General features: G+C 43.0%; 1 protein-coding gene across 2 annotated transcripts; it reads right to left on the bottom strand.

Moving 5' to 3' along the window:
• Positions 1–2,734: 2,734 nt before the first annotated feature.
• GABRR2 (gamma-aminobutyric acid type A receptor subunit rho2) lies at positions 2,735–23,062 on the bottom strand. 2 transcript variants are annotated; one of them, XM_015858914.2, is made up of 9 exons: positions 22,742–23,062; positions 19,536–19,642; positions 13,302–13,369; positions 11,284–11,507; positions 8,840–8,922; positions 7,958–8,098; positions 7,619–7,771; positions 6,053–6,249; positions 2,735–4,541 (listed from the first exon to the last, which is right to left on the bottom strand). In XM_015858914.2, exons 1-9 carry the CDS (start codon positions 22,924–22,926, stop codon positions 4,224–4,226), a joined length of 1,476 nt encoding a protein of 491 aa, XP_015714400.2. In that variant the 5' UTR covers positions 22,927–23,062; the 3' UTR covers positions 2,735–4,223. The 2 variants fall into 2 exon arrangements, with proteins under 2 accessions (XP_015714400.2, XP_085399816.1); XM_085543690.1 differs by lacking the exons at positions 13,302–13,369; positions 19,536–19,642; positions 22,742–23,062 and adding an exon at positions 13,023–13,261 and having other exon boundaries at positions 4,080–4,541.
• Positions 23,063–23,193: the final 131 nt, after the last annotated feature.

The following is a 23,193-nucleotide window of genomic DNA, read 5'->3' as shown; positions in this document are numbered from 1 at the left end:
CAGAAGGACTTGTCCCATATAGTACAGGACAGCTTCTTGCCCGGAACAGAGTACCGGAGGTACAGGTAATGACCCTGATGCATTATTTCAAATGTCATTTTTGTGAAGGAGTTAATCAGCTTAGTGAGAGGCTGGATTACATTTTAATTTTGATAGTGCTAAGTCTTGCTGTTTTTTAAATGCGTTTTTCAGTTCTTTAAACTTCAGCAGGGTAGCATCCCAGTCGGACTGTGCCTTACTCTAATCTTTTGGCTGTGGAAATTTGACAGACAAGAGCCATTATTTGGTGGTGCTGGTATCAGTCTAGCCTGTACGTGTTTCTTTTCAGTTGTATTGTCTGCATGAGGGATGATAGCTAAGATTGGGCAGCTGGGGCCTACGGGTGGTTTTATCTTCCATTAGTACATACGGAGAGAATCTTTTCAAGGCACAAAGGAGGAATTATATGACAAAATTTCATTCATAGTCAAATGGAGGCTGAGAGATCTACCTGCCATTCAGGCTTTTGAAAATGTGCCATGAAATTTTAATTATTAAGATGTTTTCAGTTGTGAGCTGCAGTTATTACAGAAGATGTCTGTGCATTAAAGCAGTAATTAATGGCCTTGGTTTTCCAAGGAGTTTTACATACTTCAGCACTTGCATGTTTCCACTGAATTTCTCCCACCTTTTAAGACACTTTTTATTTAAAAACAGGTACAAATAAGATGTTTACTCAATTATTTTACCTCTGGTCATTAACTTGCATGTAGCAGACACATGATTTAAACTCTGTTTCCAAACTTTGAAGTTCACAACATGAAGCGGACTTGCTTCCACCCTTTCCAGTTGCTATTTAATTACCAGGTTTGATTACAGTTATCAGCACAGTGGTTTGTATCCACTGTACAAACAAATTAGCATCAGCCTATCTTGCAGTCTTCTCAATGCATCTTTTTTTCTGAAGTAAAGCATGAGAACACTCAGAAATGACCGTTTATGGAATTATTGGCCTGTGCTTTTTCTTTATTCTTATTTTCTTTTTGCCTATGATTGGTATTAAAAGCCTTTCTCCAGATCAGCATATTCTATAAGTTTTCTCAGGCATGATGTAACTTACATTCAATATGTTGCAATTTCACCTATATACAATATTTGACATAGGTACACATTCCAGTGTTTTCTTTTATGTGCTACCTACATATACATTATATATATGTGTGTGTTGTGGGTTGTTTTGCATTTTATTTTTTTTTTTAATACACTGTAAGACAGAAGTAAGAATATGATGCAAGCAGACATAGGAATAGGACTGACATTCTGTCTCCTTGCAGTTGGATTGGGTTATGCAGAGATGGTGTGCTCATTAGTAGGCTTTATTTCCCCAAATCCCTTATGCACTTCTGGAAAAACCTGTCCTTCGGGAGGTTAACTGTCCAGATGCTCAGTGCTTTGTAGAACTAGGCTGTATCCATCACGCCATTGTCAGAGCCCAGCTTCTTCAGGCACTATTTTCCAAAACACTGGTTGGATCTTGTGGCTGCAAGTTAGTGCTCATGAAGTCTCTTGTAACTCAGGAGAAATGAGAGTTGAAATTACTTCTCAGTATCATACTTAGTTGTTTATTCTAGCTTCATGTCTATCCATACTCCTCCTAATATTCAGAAATCAAAATGTATAACCTGGCAGAGGTGAACATCTCTATTTTTATTCACATCTGTATTTTTCATCTATTGTTTAATGAGTAGTAGTTGCAAGTGGTGCTCAAGATAGAGACTTTGTTTTTCTTTAGTGGAACTGTACCCTCCTTAATGATGTTACAGGCTGTAGAAATGGATGTGAATGCTCCAGTACACACCATTCTATCAGCCATGTATACCAGCATTTACTATAACAGTAAGGTAGTCCTGTTCAAAAATCATTACTTCTTCGTACGTGCACTCCTTAAGTCAGTTAAACCCCTCTTCACCTCTTGAGGTAGGTAGATGTCATTGCTCCCCTTTTTCCTGACGGAGAAGCAGAGGCACTAGGAGGCTGAACCCATGCACATGGGTTGTGTAGGAAGATAGCAGCACCAGTTCCCAGCAGTGCATCCCTACTGGCTCCTGCAGCATTCATCCCACAGCAAAGGTTTCTGCCAGCTCCACTTGATCGCCTCAGCACTGTGCTGCTCACTGTCTTGTGCTCAAAGCTGGTAATACTGAAGAGGTCCATCCTGTTTCACCCAGGCTTTAACTTCTCAAAAGTTGAGAGGGCTTTTTCTTTAGTGATTTTTGTCTCTTTATGTTATCTTTTCCTGTTAAAACAAAAACTATCCAGGTTTCAGCTTCAAGGATGATGAGTGGTAAATGTACAAATCTGGTGGCTCAGAAGAGAAGCATCAGGTTGGGATGCAAAATGATCCTTCCTCTCAGATGCTGCCCTCCCATAGCTACCCTTCTCTCCAGTGATTTCAGGGCTGTACTTTCCTACTTTTACATCCACACAGAACTCTGTTAAATCCAGGTATTACTGTGGCTTATAAAAGGGAAATGTAGTTCCTCGCTTTGGTTTCTCTGATCGCTTCTGTTTCCAGTAAATAAGAGTGACCACTGGTGTGACTTAGATGGCAAGATCTGAGGCACCAAGAAAACTGAGTGTTGCTGACAGTCTGGAGGTGGCAATTCCCAGCCCACTGGGAAATGACCCTTGAGGTTTCAGATGCAAGATTTACTGCTGTGTTAACTAAAAATAAACAAATAGAATTCACACCAGCAAATAGTTACAGTTTTACTAGTATTGCTTGTTTGGTTTCTTTCCCCCTACATTAATATAATTTAGTTGAATTTTCATGTCCCAGCCCCAGTCACATGTATAATTCAATCTTATCACTGAATTGGTGTCAAGCTTCAGCCCTGGGTCTTTATGCTTCAGTCTCTGTCCATTCTGCTGCATTTCATCTTGACAGCAAACACTTTGACCACAATACTCTGCTCCACAGCCAGAAAGCCATGATGTTTTTCAGAAACAAAAGGTATGCAAACCTGGCCAACACTGCCTAGTTGCTCTCATGTAAAAAGATTTGGGTTTTGTTCTCAGCTTTTTCAGCTGATGTAACAGGATGAAAAATGAAAAGCCAAGTACCAAGGCTTGTTATAGTGCTCTCCAGCTGCTTCAAAGGGTTTACAGTGACCTTGGAGCCAGAGGCCAGAGAGGGTTCATTGAAGCCCGCAGTATTATTTTTGGCCACTTCAGCCTCTGGCATGCCTATATTTCTGCAGAAGGACATTCTGGCAGGCATCTCTCCCCCTCAGTCCAAAAACTCTAAACAAAAGGGCAGTGTGTTGATTTGGAGAAGCGTGTTGGAATAGACAGTTTCTCTATGAGCTGCACTTTCCTCACAGGGATGAGGGAGATCTTTGAACTCTACCAGCACTGCCCTTGACAGTTTTCTGCTTTTCTCGAGAGTCTCAGAGATGCTGCTCATTCCCATGTGGTGAATGTGCATGACACACGCAAGTTTCACAACTCATTTTAGAGAAGGCAGGAACTGCATATCACATGTTGCACTCATGTTATATGGAAGCACATTTAAACCCTAAAATTCCCAGTTCTAATTACTCATGCACCCTGGGAGACAACTTCTGTGAGCTTGTGGGCTTCTTTGCTCTGCTTTGTCATCACTCATTACTTCACATTTTAAAATAAAAAGATGACCCACTCAAACATACTGCCAGCACTTTAGGCAGCCAGTGTTCCTTCTGGTAGTAATGTAGGCCCTGTCCAGCAAGAATGCAACTTGGACTCTAAAGGAATGTCTTGTTCATAAGCCAATGAAAAGAAATATAATGCAGACCCTTTCATGAGATGCTAAGTTGCATACGTCTAATCCCCCAGGACAGTCTGTGTCTGTAGTAGTCCATTTTGCCTCCAGTGTCGTAAACCCCAAACACACGTACAGCACCTTTTGGGCAGAGAGCACAGATTTTCAAGTATGAGAAACATCATGTACCTCAAAGCCAATGAGAGCTGGAGTGTGGGGTAGAGAGAAACAAGCAGAATAAGCTCCTCCATGATGCCTGTACAAGGAGCTGCTTGTGGTTGGAAGTGTCCTCCTCTTCATCCTCCAAAGCAGCAGTGAAATGATCAGTTTTCTAGTGAAATTATCAGTTTTATGCATTTGAGCCCAAAGTGGACTTTAAGAAGTGCTAACAAAGAAAGTTTTGTAACTGGCTTCTGCTTCAGTCAGTGCTGTGCCAGCACACCTAGCTAAAAACAGACCAATATATCAAATTAAAAAATATGTAAGTGCCTGGAAATATTAATCTGGAGTATTTATCGATTGCATGAGTGTTCTGGATGATGCGCAAGCCCATGTGGCCTTTCAGGCCTCTCTTCCTTGATGAATTAGAAGCATTAGAAGCGTTGCTCATGGCTAAGTGCACAGCCATCTTTTCTTGTTTTTCTTCTTCTGGGACCATCTGGCTTCTCGGGTAACCTGCCAGGCTGTTGGCATCTGATTCACTGTAGTTTCCATCCAACATCATAGTTTTTGAATGAGGCATCCCACATGTGCAAGGAAACTAGGAACATAAGCAAGAAATACAGTTAGAAGAACACATTAAGGATAGAAGTGGTAACCTTCTTGTAACAGACAGCTCTTAAACAGTAAAGTTTAGTGTCATAACGCAAAAATCACTCTGTTTCTTTGTGTTCCAAAAGGAAGAGATGTGATTTAGCTACACTACTTGGCAAGAAGCTTCAGAAAAGATTAGAGAAACTAATTTTGCAGAGAGAAAAATTAAGCAAAAGGTCTTAGCTTCGCTGTTTAACTTCACTGTCTTGAGATTCCTTGCTATGCATTCATTGTGCTTATCATCACCCAAGGACAAGATACAGTGTTCTGTATCTGTGTCCTATTCAGTACACACTATGGGAAGAGGGGCCAAGCTATGGTTTCACAGATATACGCAGTATTTCCTGTGTAAATATGTTTCTGGTTTGTTTGTTTGTTTGCTTTCCTCACCCAGTAACATTTTGCCCTCTGTTCCTTCTTCAGGCAGTTTTGACATTTGCATTACCCAAGGAGTTTTTATAAGGACAAGGTTCAGCTAAAGTAAGTATATATACTTGGAAACACATTGTGTTCAGGATGCTACTGAAAAACTCCACACTCGAGGCTTGCTCTTCAAATTATTTAGCCAACAGCTCGCGCTGTTCATTGAAAGCTTGAAAAACAGTGTGTAAGCTGTTTTCTGTGCTCTAGTCTTAACCAAATGCTTTGACAGCAGATGGCGTGAAGAAAAAAAAACATGACAAGTTTGTAGCCTGTTTGTTCCACTCATTAGACCCATCACTTCAGGAACTTATCTGAGCAGTCCATGGGTACAGTTGAATGGCTGGGTTTTAAAACATGTTATTATGAAGCAGATGTACTGGGAATTTGAGGGTTTTTTTGGTTTTTTGTATGAAGAGAAACTTAGCTTTATCTCTCTCCCAGGATAAATTATAACCCTTATGTCTTCCTCCTCTCGCTCTCAAAAAGAAAAGTCACATCAGGTACTTCCTGGCAACACATGTGGGAGCTGGAAGGTGGAAGTGACAGCAGGTCGAGGCAGTAAGTTTATCACTGCAAGACCCAACAGAGAAAGAAAATGTGCAGATGTACTTTTAGCACCCAGGTCAAGTCGCAGTTCTTTTGGCTTAATGTGCTAATGGTCATCCTTACGGATGTGGGAGCCTAACGTATTAGAAGCTCACCTTCACTCTGTCTTAAATCACCAATGGACATGCAGAAATACTCCATGTAATTTCAGTCTGTGTTGACATTAATAAATTAGATATTGCCAGAGAGTGTCCCTGGGCATGAGAACTTTACTGACAGTGTTACTGAAGTGTCAGAAAGGTTTTCGGCCTCAATTCTGTCCAGGCCAACTAGCACCAAAAAATAATTTCTATGTATGGTTTAGGCATTAGCATGGAAACATCAAAAATTACAGGCATAACCTTGGCTAACCATTGACATTAATTACCTGACCACTAATTGAATCCAACACAAATATCAGAAAAAAAAAGGAATGAATGGCTATCATGCCTTTTCCCGGAGTTTCCTCTCCTTTCTCTCTTGCACTGTGGTCAGGTAATTCACTGCTGCATATTCCAGCACCGAGAGGAAGACGAACACAAAACTGACCCACAGGTAAATGTCCACTGCTTTGATGTAGGAAACGCGGGGCATGGAGGCGTTCACCCCAGTGATGATGGTAGACATGGTCAGCACGGTGGTGATTCCTGGAAAGAAACAGAAGAATTGAATGGTTGTAGTTGATGCAGTCCAAAGAGCCTTTGGTCTCTAGATAAATAAAACTTTGCTCTACAAAATGCTCTATCAGAAATTAAATGTGAAGTATTTGGTGTTAAGCATCTCTATTATGGTGCAGAACTGTTCTGTGCACTAGAAAGTCTGTGTTCTGAGGAGTGATAGGAATCAAATCATTTTGAAAATGACCCTTATACTATATACTATATAGAGAGATGTTAGTGTATGTAGGTGTTTATGCATGCACATGTACTTATAATTGTATATGCAATATGTATGTGTACAGGGGTGTTCGTGTGTATGTGTTCATATATTTAGATAGACATAAAATCATGAGAAATAGTATATCTGGTTTTGATAATTGTGGAGACAAAAATATTTGCAAGTTGTCAAAGCCACTGCAATAGAGAAGACAGAGCCTAAAAGCACTCATAGCTTATTCAGCCTTTTTAAAGTAGTGACTGCTACAGACACAGCTACTATTGCTCATTTTTTCAGGAGGTTCTTTTTGTTAAATATCCAGTCAACACATTTATTTTGATGGAGTAGATTCTTGGCTGCCTCCTCTCACAGGTTTGCTGCAGTGCACAGCTTTCCAAGCAAGTCAAGGTATGGGGCTAAAATACTGTTTTATGCTTTTAGCATTGGAAGCCTTACATATCAACATTCAGAGATTTTTCTACTTTTTCTAATCTTTGCATGGAGTGATAAACAAATCAGCTCTTTTTATGCTCAGATGAAAACATTTCCACCAGCTCTGACACAGGAGAAGCTTTTTATGTCTTTAGACATCCAAAAATGCAGAGTGGTGCACACAGGATTTCAAACAGCTCCTTCTCTCCTTCCTGTTCCTCCCCACTCCAGAATGCCTGGACCATTAAAGCAAGGCACCCTTGGATGAGAAAACACATGGCTTGCCAGGATCCTGCTCTGGACGAAAGTTGCAACACAAGTCTTTATCTCAGTTCAGGTGCCTAAACTTTAAAACACAACTCACTAATGGGAACCTCTCACTAATGGGAACACAAGTCTCAGTGCTGCAGGCTTGGACAGTGAGGATAAATCTTGATTCACTGGCTTACAAACAATGAAAACTTTCCCCTCTGCCAACCTTCCTTTCTGAAACCACAACTCTGCCCCAAGTTAACTATAGATCAGGAAGACTGCTTTGCAATGAAGGACTTCAAGCAAACTGCAGGTTTTGCATTACATTAATAAACAGATAAAAGACAGTTGTTTCCCCAGAAACTTTGACCATCAAAGCGAACAGTTCCTTTTCCTGCCAAAATGTTCATATTTGAAGAATTTCACACAGCTGTGGCTCATTGCAGTTGCTCTCACCCAAAGAGACTCTGGCAGGAACTGCCCTGCGATCGATCCAGAAAGACACCCAGGACAACATGACCATCAGAGTGGCAGGGAAGTAGGTCTGGAGCAGGAAGAAGAAGATGTGTCGGCGTAAAGTGAAGCTTATGTAGAGACGATTGTACCAACCTTTGAGAAAGAAGGGAAGGCAGAATCAGTGAGATCAGAATGAATGGTAGCCACAGAGAGGCAAAATCTTTTGTTTCTGAAGGGCAGAGGAAAAAGAAACTGATTTTTCAAAACAAGCATGGGAGGATTCATAACTCAGCATAGCATTAGCTTCAGCAGTAGTCTTAAATCAGAAAACACCAATACCTGTACTACTGTAGAAAGCCAGTCTTGATGTAGTGTGGAATTTTTGTATTAAGAATTGAGACAAAGAAATTTTCTCATCCGTTTTCAGAGATTCATTCCCATTTTTCCAATACAGCATCAGATCTTCATCAGTGTAAGCATCTTCGGGAAAGAAGAAACACAGTGTAGTGTGGATTTCGTTTAGATGGAGACAAAATGGTTTATGGGTTCAGAGAAAATTAACAACCAGAAAGGCACCTTTAGCATGCAATAGCCACCAAAGTTTGCTGATAGCAGTGAATGAGAAAGATCTTAATGTATGATATGCTGTGGCAATAACTAAACAGGGCATCCTAATCGGAAATAGGACAGCCATGAAAATCATACAGTTCAAATCACCTTCTCCACAGAATAACTCCCTTCAAAGAAGTTGAACACAAGCCACAGTGCGTGCAGGATAATGATTATCTTGCATTCACTATATTGGTGTCAAAATACAGACATATCAATGATCATTATACTCAGCTTTTTACTGTGGTATCTGAAAGCATCCCTTCCCAATCAGAAACAACAAACAGAATACAACTTCTCCCCTAAATTTCTCATTGGCAAGCTGCTGAGATCCAGTATATGATGAACACCCTTGTTGATGGGGGCTTGGGTGCTGCTTTTGTTGTTATTCATGATTATTTTCTGAAAGTGCCATTCACCAAAACTCATACAAGAGTTTTTCCTTGCAAACTCCCCTGTACTGCAGTGTAAGGTCCAGGTATACAATCCAATAAGTTAATAGAAAAACTCTCTGTAGCTTTGGTGAAATTGTTTAAGGCTTTAAAACAGTCCAGTGTTTGTGAGCACAGCAGCTTTGGAGCATGCCTAACTAGAAACACAGATACTACATACAGCTTTCCAGCTCCAGAGAACACGTCTGAGAATCCAGGGGGAAGCGGCTGAAGTCCATGTTGCACATTGCTGTCACTGTGATCCTGGAAGTCAAAAATGAGAAAGGTTGTTTTCTATGAGGAGTAATGAAGGGAGAACGTTAACACATATAAACAATTTGGCATCATTAAAGACATCAAAAATCTGCAAGAAAATGCTTAGCAGTTCTTGCGCTCCCATGGTAGCTGTAATTTCAGTATGTATCTAGGAACTGAAGTGCTATTTCTTACACTGCAGTGCATACTGTCAATACAGACACTTCCTCTGTGATTTATATCCAACTATTTCTCTACAAGGTAACAACAACAACAGAAAATGCTTCATCATTTACATATTAGGGTCTCATTTTGTCCAATTTGATTAAGGTTTTCTCATTTTCCCTTTGCTGAGTTTCTTCCATGGTCACACCACCAACCACCTAATCCTAAGGAACATGATAAGCCTTGTTGCAGGTCACATGAACTGAACTTAAAGAAGCTTCTTGCTCCAGAAAGTATATTGTTGACTTCCCATAGTTGTGTGGAGCATCTAAACACATTATGTTACTCCAGCTCATTATAACGTGCTATTTTCTTCTCTCAGGGTCACCTAAATTTTAAGATGAGCTGTGGTCGTTAACAGTTTGTTAGTCAGGGACAGCACAGAAACTCAACTCATCAGTAAGATATTCTTTATAATTAGAGTGCAGTGTTCAGGTGGCCTTGAAAGCACAAGATCCCAACAGGGAATGAAATGCCCCTCTGCCTTTTGCCAACCTCACATAGATATCCCAGACACCCCAGAGTGTATCCAGGAGCACTGGATACTCATGCTCGGGCAATCACTTCTTGTTCTGAGAGTCTTAAGCTCTGCCAACCCCAAATATCATGCAGATTCTCATTATTTTGTTGGAATTTATTAATTAATTATCAATTTAACTCTTTCTTAGCTCTGGTTGTTCACGCTCTTCTCTCTTGTGAAGTTACAAATTCACATCACCCTTTTGATGGCTCAGAAAACTTTGAAATGCTCTGTATGAGGGTAAATAATGAAAAGAACTGAATAGGGCCATCATTGTTATTAAACCCACTCATTCTTCATTTTGGTTGTTGAATATTGCTAACAAGTGGAGTGCTGGCATCACTGCATGACAACTGCAGGTCAAGAGCAACGCGACTGATACTCAGCTGTACTAAAACATCAGTCAAAAAGACCTCTGCCCTCCTACTTCTGCTGCTCTCCTGTCAGCACTGATCCAAGTTTACATCAAACATCTCTTCATTTTGTTCAACCCTCTTGTCTCTCATTCTATATGGTACTTTTATCCTCATGTAGTTCTAATAAAGTGGACAGCATCTTGAGCTTATTTGAGGTAATATGCACTAAATGGGTTCAGAACGGAGGACAGGTTCTGAGGTGCTTGAACGAGGTGGGATTTTATAGCTCAGTAAGATAAGGCAAAATTAAGTAACTGTACAGTGAGTCTTTTTTTTTTTTCCCCACACAAATTCCTTTGTGGTTTTAATGATTTGTCAAGGGTTTTCAAATTAATTCATTATAATTACAGTTGGAATGTGGAACCAGAGAACTTCAGAGCCCCCTGGTTTGTTTGGATATTGCCTTACTTGGGAAAATATTGCACATTATGCTTATTCTTTGAAGAGAAATCGCCTCCTGAATCAAACTTTCTTTTTTGGGGGGAGTGAGGGAGAGGGAAACACATCTTCTAGATTTTAGGCATTATTTTGCCCTAAATTAAATGAATAAGATCCAGGTCCTAGAAAATAACTCCTTGTGCTATGGAAGATTTGAAAGTCACTGTAATCGACTGCAAGTTTCCCATCCTGGGGCAATGTCCCTCTGCCTGGGATCTTGAGTTTTTCTCCTATGGCACTGTATTTTTCCCTGCCTCTCCTTTTGCATTCATCTGAAGGAAGTACAGTCAGCTGGGATGTGTCTCAAGATTCCTCTGCTAAAGAATCAGGGACTCCTAAGTGTCTTTAATACTGCTGTTTCAGCTTCAGTAAACTTACTTTGTATCAACATGCAAACTCCAATCAAAAAAAGGAAGAAGTATTTCCAGACAAACAGGAAGCAAAATAGGATAATTATAGAGGTCACCATCTGGTATATCAGCAGCTTCCAGTTTAATCACACACTGACCCCGGGACGAACATCCCTGCTTGACTAAGCCCTCCTTTGACCACAAAGACTTAGGGAAATGCTTCCCTGGAGGAGATTATCCTGTTATTGCCCACAACATGGTTTCTCTCAGCTTCCTGTGAAGCATCTGGTACTGGGGCTGATAGACACAGAGCTCTTCATTAGCTGAAGGAGTAGCAGTGTTGGCAACAGTAGTCCTGGAGGTCACCAAAGCCACACCAGGGCAAAATGGATGGTGAAGACCTGGGGTGTATGGTCTTTACCTCATGCTGTAGAGGACATGACCATCAGGGAACACTCTTAGCATGATGTTGTCCGTGGTGGTGTCATGAATGAAGGACCTTTTGGAGTGCACAAAAAAGACATCTGGGACCCAGATCTTCTTCACCAGCCTGCCATCAAAGGTCATGCTGTTGTTGGTGGTGCTGGGAAACGAGAGACGCTCATCCTTCCAGTAGTGCCTCAAGTACAGAGTCATGGTGAAATCCTTCATGAAAAAAGAAGATAAGCAGAGAAAGGACTATTGGTGCTGCTTTTCATATCTCCAAGCACCAGAAAGAAAACTCACTCTCACTAGGTAGATGAAATACACCGCTTCTAGACTTTTATTCCTTTTCTGGACCAATGCTTGTTCTAAATAGATATTCCCAACAAAATCATTTCAGACAAAACCAAAACATAAATCCACAATCAGTGTATTACAGTACCCAATAGCACACAGTCTTAAAGGTGATATAAACATGTGCCAAGAGAAGCACTGCCCTGCAGAAAGCATTATTCAGTCCTGGCAAAATTATCTTGAAGGACTACGGCATCAATATCATGATAGAGAGGAAAACCTTTCAAAATAAGATAAATGGTCAGCTAAACACAAGTACTTTATCTCTAAAAGAACTACATTGTGGCAAACAGCACCCAAGTGGAGAACTGTTTTTCCTATCACAGAAGCATATAAATAAACCTCTCTTTTAATCTCATTGAGGGGGCAGGAGCTTCGCTCACACAAAGGAAAATATCTGTTGATCCCAACCAGGCAGCAGCTGCTTTTAGAACTGCATCTACTCCTTCATGCTGAGAAATCAAACACACTGTTTTCTTTATATTCCCTCTTAATAAGCTGGTTACAGCAACTGAAGCTGCCAAGACTGAGCAATCAACAACCGAGGCTCAGATCCCTTCCTAACCACTCAGCAATTGCTCTTTAAAATTGCTCCCACCTCCTCCTCCTGTTCTGCTGACGCCAAGCCATCGATTAACCTGACTTTCCATTTCAAAGGGCTCTTCTGGCAACAAGCTCATATTGCCTTCGGGTTTTTCAGGAATATGTCAGAGAAGCCTCCAGCACCCAAACTGGGACACATTTTCAAGGGCTGGCAGATTTCCACAAACACCACTTACCCTACTGGGACAGACTGCGGGAAAAACAAACCTAACTTAGGTTGATCTGACAGACTGTCTTCCTACCATTAGCAACTGCTGGGGTAAAGTACTTGTTCTGTGGTGGGAAGCTGGGAGTGCAGATCTATCTATTGCAAAGGGGAAGAGAGGGGACTTCACAGCTTTCTGATAGGCAAGACTTTTGTTGAAATCAGATGCTCTGAAGAAATATTTACTTGTACTAATTAGTTCTCACTACTGTGACATCACCTTGATCTATTAGAGCTCCAAAGCTCCTCGTTACAGCCCTTTCACGTGCTTACAGATGCTTCCTACACAGTCCATTGTGTGCATCTCCCAAACCCTCTCTTCCAGGCAGGCAAGCCCCATTCTTGTGATGAATATGTAATGTAAAATATGTAAAATGCAGTCAACATAAATCTATTCCAGTAAGCCTTCAAGTTTTGCTTGTATACCACCATGGATGGTGCCCAAGAACAAGAAGGCAGAAGAAGGAAGCAATCAAGAAGCTTCCTCTTCTTCTCTACATTCCCCTTCCCACTTCTCTTTCCACTCTTAATTCCATTACCTATAGCCAAAAACAAATGTGACCTTCATCACATACCTTCAAACATTCCATACAGCTGTTTTCATTTTTTTGCTCTGATAGATCCTTCATAGCACCAGTTAAGTTCTCTTTGTCTTTTGTAGTTCTCATCTGAAGATACAGAGATCAGCCTTTGACATTCATCTGGTTTTGTCAAGTCTCTATGAACTTGCCAGTTACTGCCAGTACTTTCACCCCGCTAACAACCTGAAAACCAGTGTTTTCAGGAGAAAGGGACTTTCTATCGTTAAGAACAGCTGAGCCCAGCCATGAAAGAGGATCAAGAGGATTACATACCATGTCAACCTCAGAAATACTGTCCAAGCTTTCAACCTGTACATCCACCCCGACAGGAATTGCAGGGCCTGTAAAAGAATGAGATTTAGATACGCAAATAACTACCATTTTATATCACTTGCCATTGATTAGCATCATGAGGTAGCCTGCAATACACTTCTGAGCTTGTGGTATTCTTTCCTGTCCACGATTCTTGAAGTATAGAGGGCAGAGAGAAAAGTCAGCTCATAATCATGTGAGACCCCCCTGTGAAGCATCGCCTTCTCTTCTGCATTACATGCCCTGCAGTTTTGACACTTTGGCGAGCTATGATGAAGCATTTGCATAAGTTTTTAGAAGCTGAGCCATCTCATTATACATTTTACATCTTTATAAGAGGGAATTTAGCCCTGAGAACCAGAGACTGAAATGAAGAAGCTGGAAGCAATGTGGTCTTCCTTGTGGGTTTCTCATTTCTCATCAAGACAGCTACATTAATCTCTCAAGAGCCCAGCACCATATTCATTCGTATGACTCACTGATGACGTTAATAGCTTTTCAAAGCAGTGTTAAAATTAGCAGCCAGAGAATTCACTAAGAATATATTAAGAGAAAGCATGCTATAATACATGCAAAGTCCTGTTACTAGAAGACTCATTTATTCAAGTTTCTCTGCAGATTGATGCTCATTAATAGCCAAGACCCTCTCAAGTTCCCTGTAGCGTATCTTCCGACTGCTTCTTTCATTTTCCAATGTGGACAACTTTTCTCCCTTTTCTTCTTTTCTGCATCTGAACTTGAGGAGATAAATTGTGAATAAAAAACGTGCTGCTATTTGTTCCAAAATGGTTCTGCACTGTGCCTGGAGGGTGCTATTGTTATCTGCTTACTTTGCTTCTCAGTTAGAGGAGTGAGGAGGGTTAACAAAGATTCTGCATACATCTGGAGATATCTCCTGGTATCCCATCTCTCCACTGTGCTGAGGAGTTAAGTGCATGCAGAGACATGCACACCAAGCACACCAAGGCTGGTCAGCAGGAATTGCTGAGGAGCAGCCTTGTGGATCCAGTGTTGGCTTCAGCTCTCAGCTTGGAGCAGTGGGATGGTAGGTCTTGCACTAACACAGGCACCTGGAGCATGCCCCCAACCTTGCAGCCTCACTGGAACAGACTGACAGACCAAAGCAGTTGTTCTGCAGACATGATTGCCTTGATTCCCTTGTCAAGAACCCTTTTTCTGTTCTGTTCTTTGCCCATCCTAGGAGAAGAAAATGCTTAGACCCCTTGCAGCTTCCCAACATGCAGTCAGCATCCAGCGGGCAAGGACCAACCCACGGCCATTTTGTCACCTCACAAACACTCCTGGTGTGACCAGAAACAACAGCAACTTCATTAAGTGAAAATATTGTGTCGATAGTTTTGTTCTCTTCAGTTGAGTAGTTATGAGGGATGATAAGATTTAACAAGCCTATTAGCTCATATAGTGCTGTTATTAAGGAGTTGGCTTGTTACTCTTGTCTCTTTCAATTAAAAAGAAAAAGGCTGTTTTTTAAAACATGACAGACTTTTTGTAGCAAGAAGCAGCGTATCTGTGGTGATAACAGCTTCTTTGATGTGCAGGGTAATCACTGCAGAAAGAGCAGGAGGCAGCTGATAGGTGGTGCCATGTAGATAAGCAATTAACCTTTCTTTGCTCAGATAACTAGTGAAGACATACACTGTGGTCAAGAAGAGAATAGGCAATGATTCAGTACTTGTAAATGCCCCTGTTGCCTTTAGTTAGCCAGTAGCTCTTTAGTGCAACCATTTTTCTGATATGTAACAGAAATCTTCAGCACTCAGGAGTAAGGTGCTTGTCTGTTTGCTTTGCTCCTTGGCGTTGGTCTCTTCCTCCCTCCAAAAAGCACAGCATGATGGAGTTTAGATCTGATTTGTAGCAAAATCCAGCAATGTGGTCACATCAGATGACGCAGCAGAAGGATGATTACAGGCTATTAAAACCATTGAAGTCCCCGTCTCATGAGAGTTCAATCTGTACACTAGCACAAAGGCTTATATTTAAATCTCAGAAGGATCAGCATATTTTGTGTTCCTATGGTTGATCATTTCTTGAACTTGTTTTGCTTCCAAAACCTCCATAAATAAATAAATAAAACACAAACAAGCAAACAAAAACCCTCCAAAACTTGCTGTGACATTGAGCTCCATGTGTTAAACTGGAGCATGGACTCTCACACAACACTGCTTGTCTCCATTTGGCTCAGTGAAGCTCCAGAACCCAAGGCAGCCCATGCTGGAGCAGCCACAAGGCTATGACTAGCCTGTCTCTTGCTCTAGAAAGCACCAATAACTTACCATTTGCTGTTACACACAGTAGTTGGAATTGCAGTGGTGCCCACTGGCTGCCACCACCAAGCAGCCACACCATGGCAGACACAACGCTGACAGAGAAGAGGCAGCCTCTGCCAGAACAGCCTTGCAGCACCATCCTGTTGGCTCACCAAGGAGGTCATCCCTCAGTCAGGTACTTACCACTGGGTCTCCCCAGTGCCGAGGGGCTGTACCCCCAGTTCCCAGATGGCAAGAGATGCCCTCTGTGTGTGAGTGCTTAATTTAGCCTCCATTCAGGAAATCGCCAGCCATCCAAAGTCTGTATATTGCTGCAATTTCCATGCTTGACTGAGCACTAATCACAGATTAAAAAACAAATAACAACAGGAGAACATGGCCAAGTTTGTATTTGCCCTCCTCTTCATTCCTTCCCTATGCTCACAGAGATAAAATACCACACCAGTGTTCAGAAAAGACACTTCTCTTATTTCATGCTCCTGCACCAAACGCTCAGCTCGGATCCCAGATAAACAGGCATTACCTCATTGCAAGGAGAGACCAGGCAACCCATCTGGAAGCTTCTGCAATGTGAGGCACCACTATTTTACAATGACTTGTATGCCAATATTACAAATTGCGCACACGAGGTTTCTAAAGCCAAGTAAACACTGTGCTATCTGAGAGCAAGCATTCTGCATATTCACATAGCCCGTCACCCTTCCAAAACTCCTACCTAGATGCTGTTTTGCAGATGCACTTGGTGTGAACAACATCAGAGCTGCACATGATGCTTGAAGATGAACAGAAGCTCTGGACAGAAGTGCCCTCCTTAAACCTCATAAACAAATCTGGGTTTCCCTTAAGGGTCACAGCCTGGCTACAGAGCATATCGCTGCATTCAACAGCTGTTGATCAGACACAGAAAGATGCCAAGAGATTTTTGGTCTCGCTAATCCTCAGAGCCAGTCGGGATCCGCTAGACTTCCAATCCCGTCTCTCTGCAAACTGAAGTGTTCAACCACTGGGGCCCCACATGCTTCCCCAAATTCCCTATCAAATGTCACCAGCAATGAGTAAATAGCCAAAATGCCTTCACTGGGGTGAACAGAGGATGAGGAATGTGTGATGGGAGGTTAAATGGACCCCCAGCAAAGACACTGAGGGACCCATCTGTCAAAGTGCTTGTGGCTTTACAGATTGTTTTTCTTTGCTAAGCTCACAACTGGATCAGCAATTGAAGTGTCCCCTCTTTTCCCTCTGCAGTAGAGTGCTGAGTTTTGTGACCTCCTTTTCAGCAGAAGCCATTAAACATTCAAATGAGGTGCTGCCTATAGAAAATATCCAGGACAGAAGGCCTTTACAGAAGGCTAATTTTACTGAATTTTTACACTGAATGTAGATTCAGTGGTCAGACAATAACAGATCAACCAGAAGCTCGGACACAAGCTTTCTTGTGGGGTGGTTTCTGGCACTGAGAAGACTTGGTGGCTTCACCTTGTGAAAATTCCCTTTTGAACACCAAATTGTGTCCCAGGTTGTGTGGGACATCCAGTTTAGGGTTAACCTCTCTCTCGGGGGAGCACCGAAGCTTCCACATATTCAGTTCAGAAACAACATCAGAAAGTACCTAACACCAAAGCCTGTCATAACCCAGTGCAGCAAGGAAACCGCACCGAGCTGGTCAGCTGCCCACACAGCAGCAGGAGGTGGAGGCTTCAAACATGATGTTTATTTTTAACACTGCAGCAGGTTTGAAGATACAGGAAAACTTGCTGCTGCGAAAATGCTTGAAGTCAGTTTTCCACTCCCACTCTGAGACTAAAGCTTTGCGAGAGCTCCTGGTTTTTCTCTTTGGCGGTGTTTTCAAAGGCTCATTATTTTCTCTAAGACAGTCTCTCTGCCCCCTCCCCTGCCCTTGAAGGGCTCAGGCAGACTTAGTCTCCAAGACCAAATTATCTGCAATATAGTTTGCGTATGCCCAGAGTCTTGCAAATAAGTCCTATTTCCACAAGCTGTAAAACAATCTTCAGTGTTTCTATGTGTGAACGTATATACAAACATGTATATGTAACACATATGTGCATATGCATCTCTGGGTCCTTTATATGCTCAGCAGCTGCCACACGGCCACAAAGCCCTCACGTTTTGCTGACAGTATGTCACCAAGGGATGAGCGAGTCTTATTCCAGACAGCGACACAAAGCTTCATTCACCCATCCTGACAGAAATACTGCCCGCAAAGGGCAGCAGGGACAGCTGATGGAGGCTATTAGGCTATGAAGGAATATGATAAAAGTACAGCATGAGGCTGTTCCGAGGCAGAAAAGATACAGCTATTTTAAGTATCAACTAAAGCTGCTTATTCACAGGCTCCCTGCAAAATACGACATGTCATAGCTGAAATGCTTAAAATGGACATTTAAGGCAGGCAGCAAAATAAACATTTACATAATCTTTAAATATTAATATTTGTAACTAATACCTGAACATCTGCTCGTCGGAACAAGGTCACTGACATGGAGATAACTCCACAAGGGTCACACCAAACTCAGTCTATTTTAGGCTACGGAGGCTACTCCGAACAGCAGCAAAGCAAAAATCTTTGTCATTACCACTGCGCCCAGGGGCTCACTAATGGGCTGAGAGCAGGCAAGACAGCCGCGCTCACTGGGCTGTTAGCAACATGGCTTACACAACAACCGCCTGCTCACTTGCTCTTCACAAAAGATACTTACTAGAAAAGCTTTTCACCTTCTTCTAAAGTTTATCTGCTCTTTCCCCAGCTACAGATCCTGTCCCCTTTTTAGAGCTCAGTGATGAAGCTGTGTGCTGGCCACCACCAACTCTGAAGGTTAACAACTGTTATTCCACCAAGCCTGGGAACATCACATTCTTAGTATTGGATTTTTAAAGAATTTTAAAGTCTAACATCACAGTTTCCTTACAGTATTATTTATTTGATTTGCTTTTCAGAGAGATGTGTTGCTTTTCCCACTTGGAACATGCCACAGTGCAATGCCATAGGGCTGCACTCTCCATTGGGCGATGGTCCCTGAGCTACTTTTGGAGAGCAGAAAGTGTCTGCTGGCAGTGACCAATTGAAGTCATGTGTGTCCCATAGGCCCTTCTGCTCTGCTTCTGCAGTACAAAAGCCTTTATAATCACATGCAGGTCAGACTGCATCAATTTGCCTGGCATTACTCCTGCAAAAAAATCTTAAAAGAACTCATAGTGCATAGCAAATCACAGTGACTCCCTGGTGACCTTTCAGAAGAAAACACAAGGATAGCCAAATCTTACCAGGCTTTTGTTTTCTTTCCATTATATTTCTCCATCAAATACATTATCCGTCACTAAAAGCACTCTGCATCACTCTGTTTGTGCAAGAACCTGCAGCCCCCAAGATATCTCTTTGTGTGTGGGTCATGTTTTCCAAGGCTGGAGACTTGGCTAAATTGTAGTCATGTTTTATTCCGTATTATGTGCGACTTCAGAGCAATTTTGGCAATACTCTGTTCCAAGTAGTTCTCCACTACCATGGGCAGCCTGTTCCAGGGCCTGACAATCCAAGCCAAGACATAGTTACTGCTTCAGAAGCAGCCAGAGAAGCACTCCGCATTTCTGTCTTTTAACACCTTGGGAAGGGATCTACAAGGGTAAAAAGGGAACCCTCTGAGCTTGTATCAGGTGAAGGCATGTCTGGTACGTAGAGATATACATGCACTGGGAAGCTCAGTCCATGCTCTGGGGAACTCCAGCAGAGGGATCTGGCATGAGCAGAGGGAGGAGTGAAGAGGAGCTATGTGGAAGCTTTATGCTGAAACCACTCCATCCTTTCTGCTCACACTGGTGGAATGGAAAACCATTAAAAAATCCACAGCAACACAATATGAGTATGAAGTTACCAGAGCCACTTGGTCCTCACCTCCAAAAGCTGGCCGCATGGTGAAGTCATGGTCATCGACCCTGAGAAGCTGTTCTGTCTTTCCCTTCCGAGTTTTGGTCACATCGTGGTTCTTCTTGTAGATGTGGCTGCAAAAGACAACAATAGCTATTTCCAGCTGTCTGCTGTCAGAATCCCTGCTCAGACCCTTGGCAGGAGGTGAAGCTCTGCCATGAGGGAAGAAAGCATCACAGCATTGCAGGCCCAGTGCCTCTCACAGTGCTCATGGGTTGAGCTCCAGCCCAGCTCCCAGCCGCAGGGCTGGGGTATGGCACCTCGCAAGGAGCCAGGACACAGAGCAGCAAGGAGGCACACCTCAGTGCAGGCAATGGCCCCAAGCAGGCAACAAACAAAAGCCAGTTCAGCCCCATGCATCACCTTGTTGTGCCTTGGCCAGACACAAGGGCGTTACCATGAGAAAGCTGCCTTTTGGATGGTGGCCATACAACTTATTCCAAGGTGGTGTGACCCATAGAGTGGTGTGAATCATAGAATCATAGAATGACCCAGGTTGGAAAAGACCTTGAAGATCATCAAGTCCAACTGCAGCCTAACCAGAACCATAACTCTAAAAACCCTACACTAAGTCATATCCCTGAGTACCTCATCCAAACAGCTCTTAAACACAACCAGGGATGGCAGAGGGCTTTGTCTTATGGCTTTAAACAAGGACAAATTCATCAATTTCCCTCCACAGTTCTTACATAAAGTCAGCAAGATCTGCAGTCCTTCACTCCTCTGAAAACCTGTCATGGGAGGAGGTATAAAATAACACACTTCTTTTTTGAAGGTTAGAGACTATAAGAGAACAGAAGGAGAAGGGTGAAAACAAGGCCCAGACAGAAGGGCAGGAAGTCACTAAAATGGCAGAAGTGGATAAATGAAGAACAGAGAGTTAAAAGCATCGAATCACTGAAATTGGAAAGATCACCCATTACGGCGGTGCCTCTGACCTCTCCTGCAGTAATCTATGCTGCCCACTGGCTGGGAGTAGGAGGCCTCTCACTATCAGCAGCACATGGGATCCCAATGCGTGTGCCTTTGCAGAATTGCTTACAGTTTACTCAAGTGGGATGTGTTTAATGAAACTGCCTTTGTGAAGGCTTTAAAAGAGAGGGGGACAGGTATCCCATTAAGTTGCTGTAAGGAAATCTCCATCATTTATGGTAAAGGGACGACAGTTCGACTAGATGATCTTGTAGGTTGTTTCTTGATGGGGGGAGGAGTTGATGATGGACAAAAGAGAGTCAGAGAATGCTGCTGCTTTAAGAAGCAGTGGGGGAAAACCTCAGACTTGTCCCAGAGGTTTTGGGGAGGGCTCCTCTAGGAAGGTAATGTGGCAAAAAGCCCAGCTGAAGTGCCTCTACATCAATGCACACAACATGGGAAATAAACAGGAGAAACTGGAACCTGTGGTGCAATTGGAAAACTACAATCCCCCTCCTCTTTAAACTAAAAGATGGTAGGTTTAAGTTAGCTTCTAGGAAGAAATCTTTCATTCAGAGGGCAGTGAGGCACTGGCACAGGTTGCCCAGAGAAGTTGTGGTGCCCCATCCCTGGAGGTGCTCAAGGCCAGGTTGGATGGGGCCCTGGGCAGCCTGAGCTGGTGGAGGGCAGCCCTGCCTATAGCAAGGGGTTGGAACTAGATACCTTCAAGGACCTTTTATCCTAAACTATTCTATGATTCCCTTTGTGATGCTGTGCAATATCAATTAACTCAGACCACTTAGATTTAAGTACAGCAGCGAATTTCCTGGCAAGCTCAAGGTCCTCTATTTTGGGTGGTATCCTCAAAAAGGAAAAAAAAGGGAAGCGATTTTCCTTTCCAGATTTTTAGATTAATAAAAAATAAATCAGACCCTGGAAAACAATGGATAAACTCACACATTGTCACTGTTACCGTACCCTTAGGATTACACGCTATTCCACGGTCCACACTCCCAATGTACCTTACCATCAGCTGCTTAGGATCCTCCATTTTGCCTTGGAGGTTCTTAATTGGGCTGCAGGCTTCACAGCCCTAGCCTTGCTATAGCGTGTACCTTCCCCATGAAGGCACACATTCATCTCCACGAGCACTCATCACTGTCCCAGAGCCTGGAGCAGCTCAGACACCCCTGGTATGAACCTCTGCAAAGCCTTCATGTAACAAAGAGGAGTTCTGCATAGGCACAACCCGACCAAGCTTCTTGATATCGATACAAAAGAGCTGCAGAATTCTCTGTCTTTAAGATGTCATTCACATTTGATGCCTCCATATGTTCAACACGACATGCCGCTACAGAACACCACACTGTTCAGGAAGAGGTTTACAACTATGAGCACATCAGGGATGATGCTCTGCTTTCAACTGTACCGCATAACGTCTCGCTAAAGCACGCATCCTCCAAGATGACAACTAATGTACCATACCAAAACATAACAGAGAGAACCAAAAGATCAGGCTTTACAACCCAACAGAAGCCATTTAATAAGACGGATTAACCCCACTTTGTCCTTGAGCCCTCAGAACTATGACCAGTCTTGTCAGATATAATTGCCCCTGGATGACATAACTACAAAAAGGATAACATCCCTCGGGCTGTGCAGCAGGTTTGGAAGATTATCTTTTCTAATGTAAACCTCTGCTCAAATCTCACTAACAGCAAATCTAATAAAGTTGACTAAGACCTTTAACCCCTTTGACATAGAAGTATTTTAAAAACATTTAAAGCACTCTTCAAAACACATCTCTGGTTTCACCATCGCGGGTAACTACGTGTTATCAATGCCACGCATGCAAGCCAACTCCTCTGGTTGTTTGTCAGCACCACCACCGCATGCTGAGGGAACAAAGCAGCAGGGGCACAAGAGCAGATGGCACACAGCCCACTGCTGAAATGCCTCTGCTGCCTGACACTGGCAGAATGCACAGGTTTGGACACCGTGGCTTATTGCAGGGTCTCTGACATCTCCCTGCAGCTCGGCTGTTCACATGCACACCTATGGACAGCTTAGCCACAGAGCGTGCAGAAGTTGCTAAGCTGGCTGCGAACCTCGCCTCACTGACCTTGTCTGCATACAGCTAGAAATGAAGGCAGTCACAGAGACTATTTGTACAATGTCACACATGAAGGTGTTCTCACAGCATGCACAAACACACAGACAGGGCAGGCTTTAAGGAACACGCACGTTCTTGTCACCCTTACCCAGCCTTCTGCAGCTCCAGCTGGCTCGTCCACCTCCTCCTCCTGTGCTTCCTGCTTTCCACCAGCAGCACCAAGCAGAAGATTAACAGAAGCAGTTTTGCAAAGTGAGGCATCCTGCTGGGCCCGGCTGGACACGCTGCACGGCCGGATCCCCCCGCAGCACAGCAGCCCCCAGCTCCAAGCATCGGAGCAACCAAACACCAGCACTGCGCGACAGCGGCGGGATCTCCCGCTGCCCTGTTCCAGACGGGCTCTCAGAGGCTTCTCCCTGGGAGCTCTTCCCACACCACGCTCAATGATTGGCCATTAATCCCCAAGTTTGCCTCAGCGAGCATTTCCACTGGGTCCTAGAGGATGTTTGCTAAAGCCATTATATAAAAACGGCAGTTCGGCACGCCGGCTTTTTGCTCAATCCCCTAATCTCAGGGCAGTGCTGTCCTCCTGCCAGGCTG

The sequence above is a fragment of the Coturnix japonica genome, chromosome 3 (genome assembly GCF_054131305.1).
Source record: "Coturnix japonica strain WE chromosome 3, WE-NBRP24, whole genome shotgun sequence".
Taxonomy (NCBI): domain Eukaryota; kingdom Metazoa; phylum Chordata; class Aves; order Galliformes; family Phasianidae; genus Coturnix; species Coturnix japonica.
This window is presented reverse-complemented; position numbering and strand designations above follow the sequence as displayed.

Excerpts from the sequence above, each read along its gene's own strand:
- GABRR2 (XM_015858914.2), bottom strand. The coding sequence starts at position 22,926 with ATGCTTGGAGCTGGGGGCTGCTGTGCTGCGGGGGGATCCGGCCGTGCA. Across the intron at positions 19,643-22,741 it reads CTGGAGCTGCAGAAGGCTGG|CCACATCTACAAGAAGAACC; the intron begins GTAAGGGTGACA and ends TGTCTTTTGCAG. Across the intron at positions 8,923-11,283 it reads CATGTCCTCTACAGCATGAG|GATCACAGTGACAGCAATGT; the intron begins GTAAAGACCATA and ends TTTGACTTCCAG.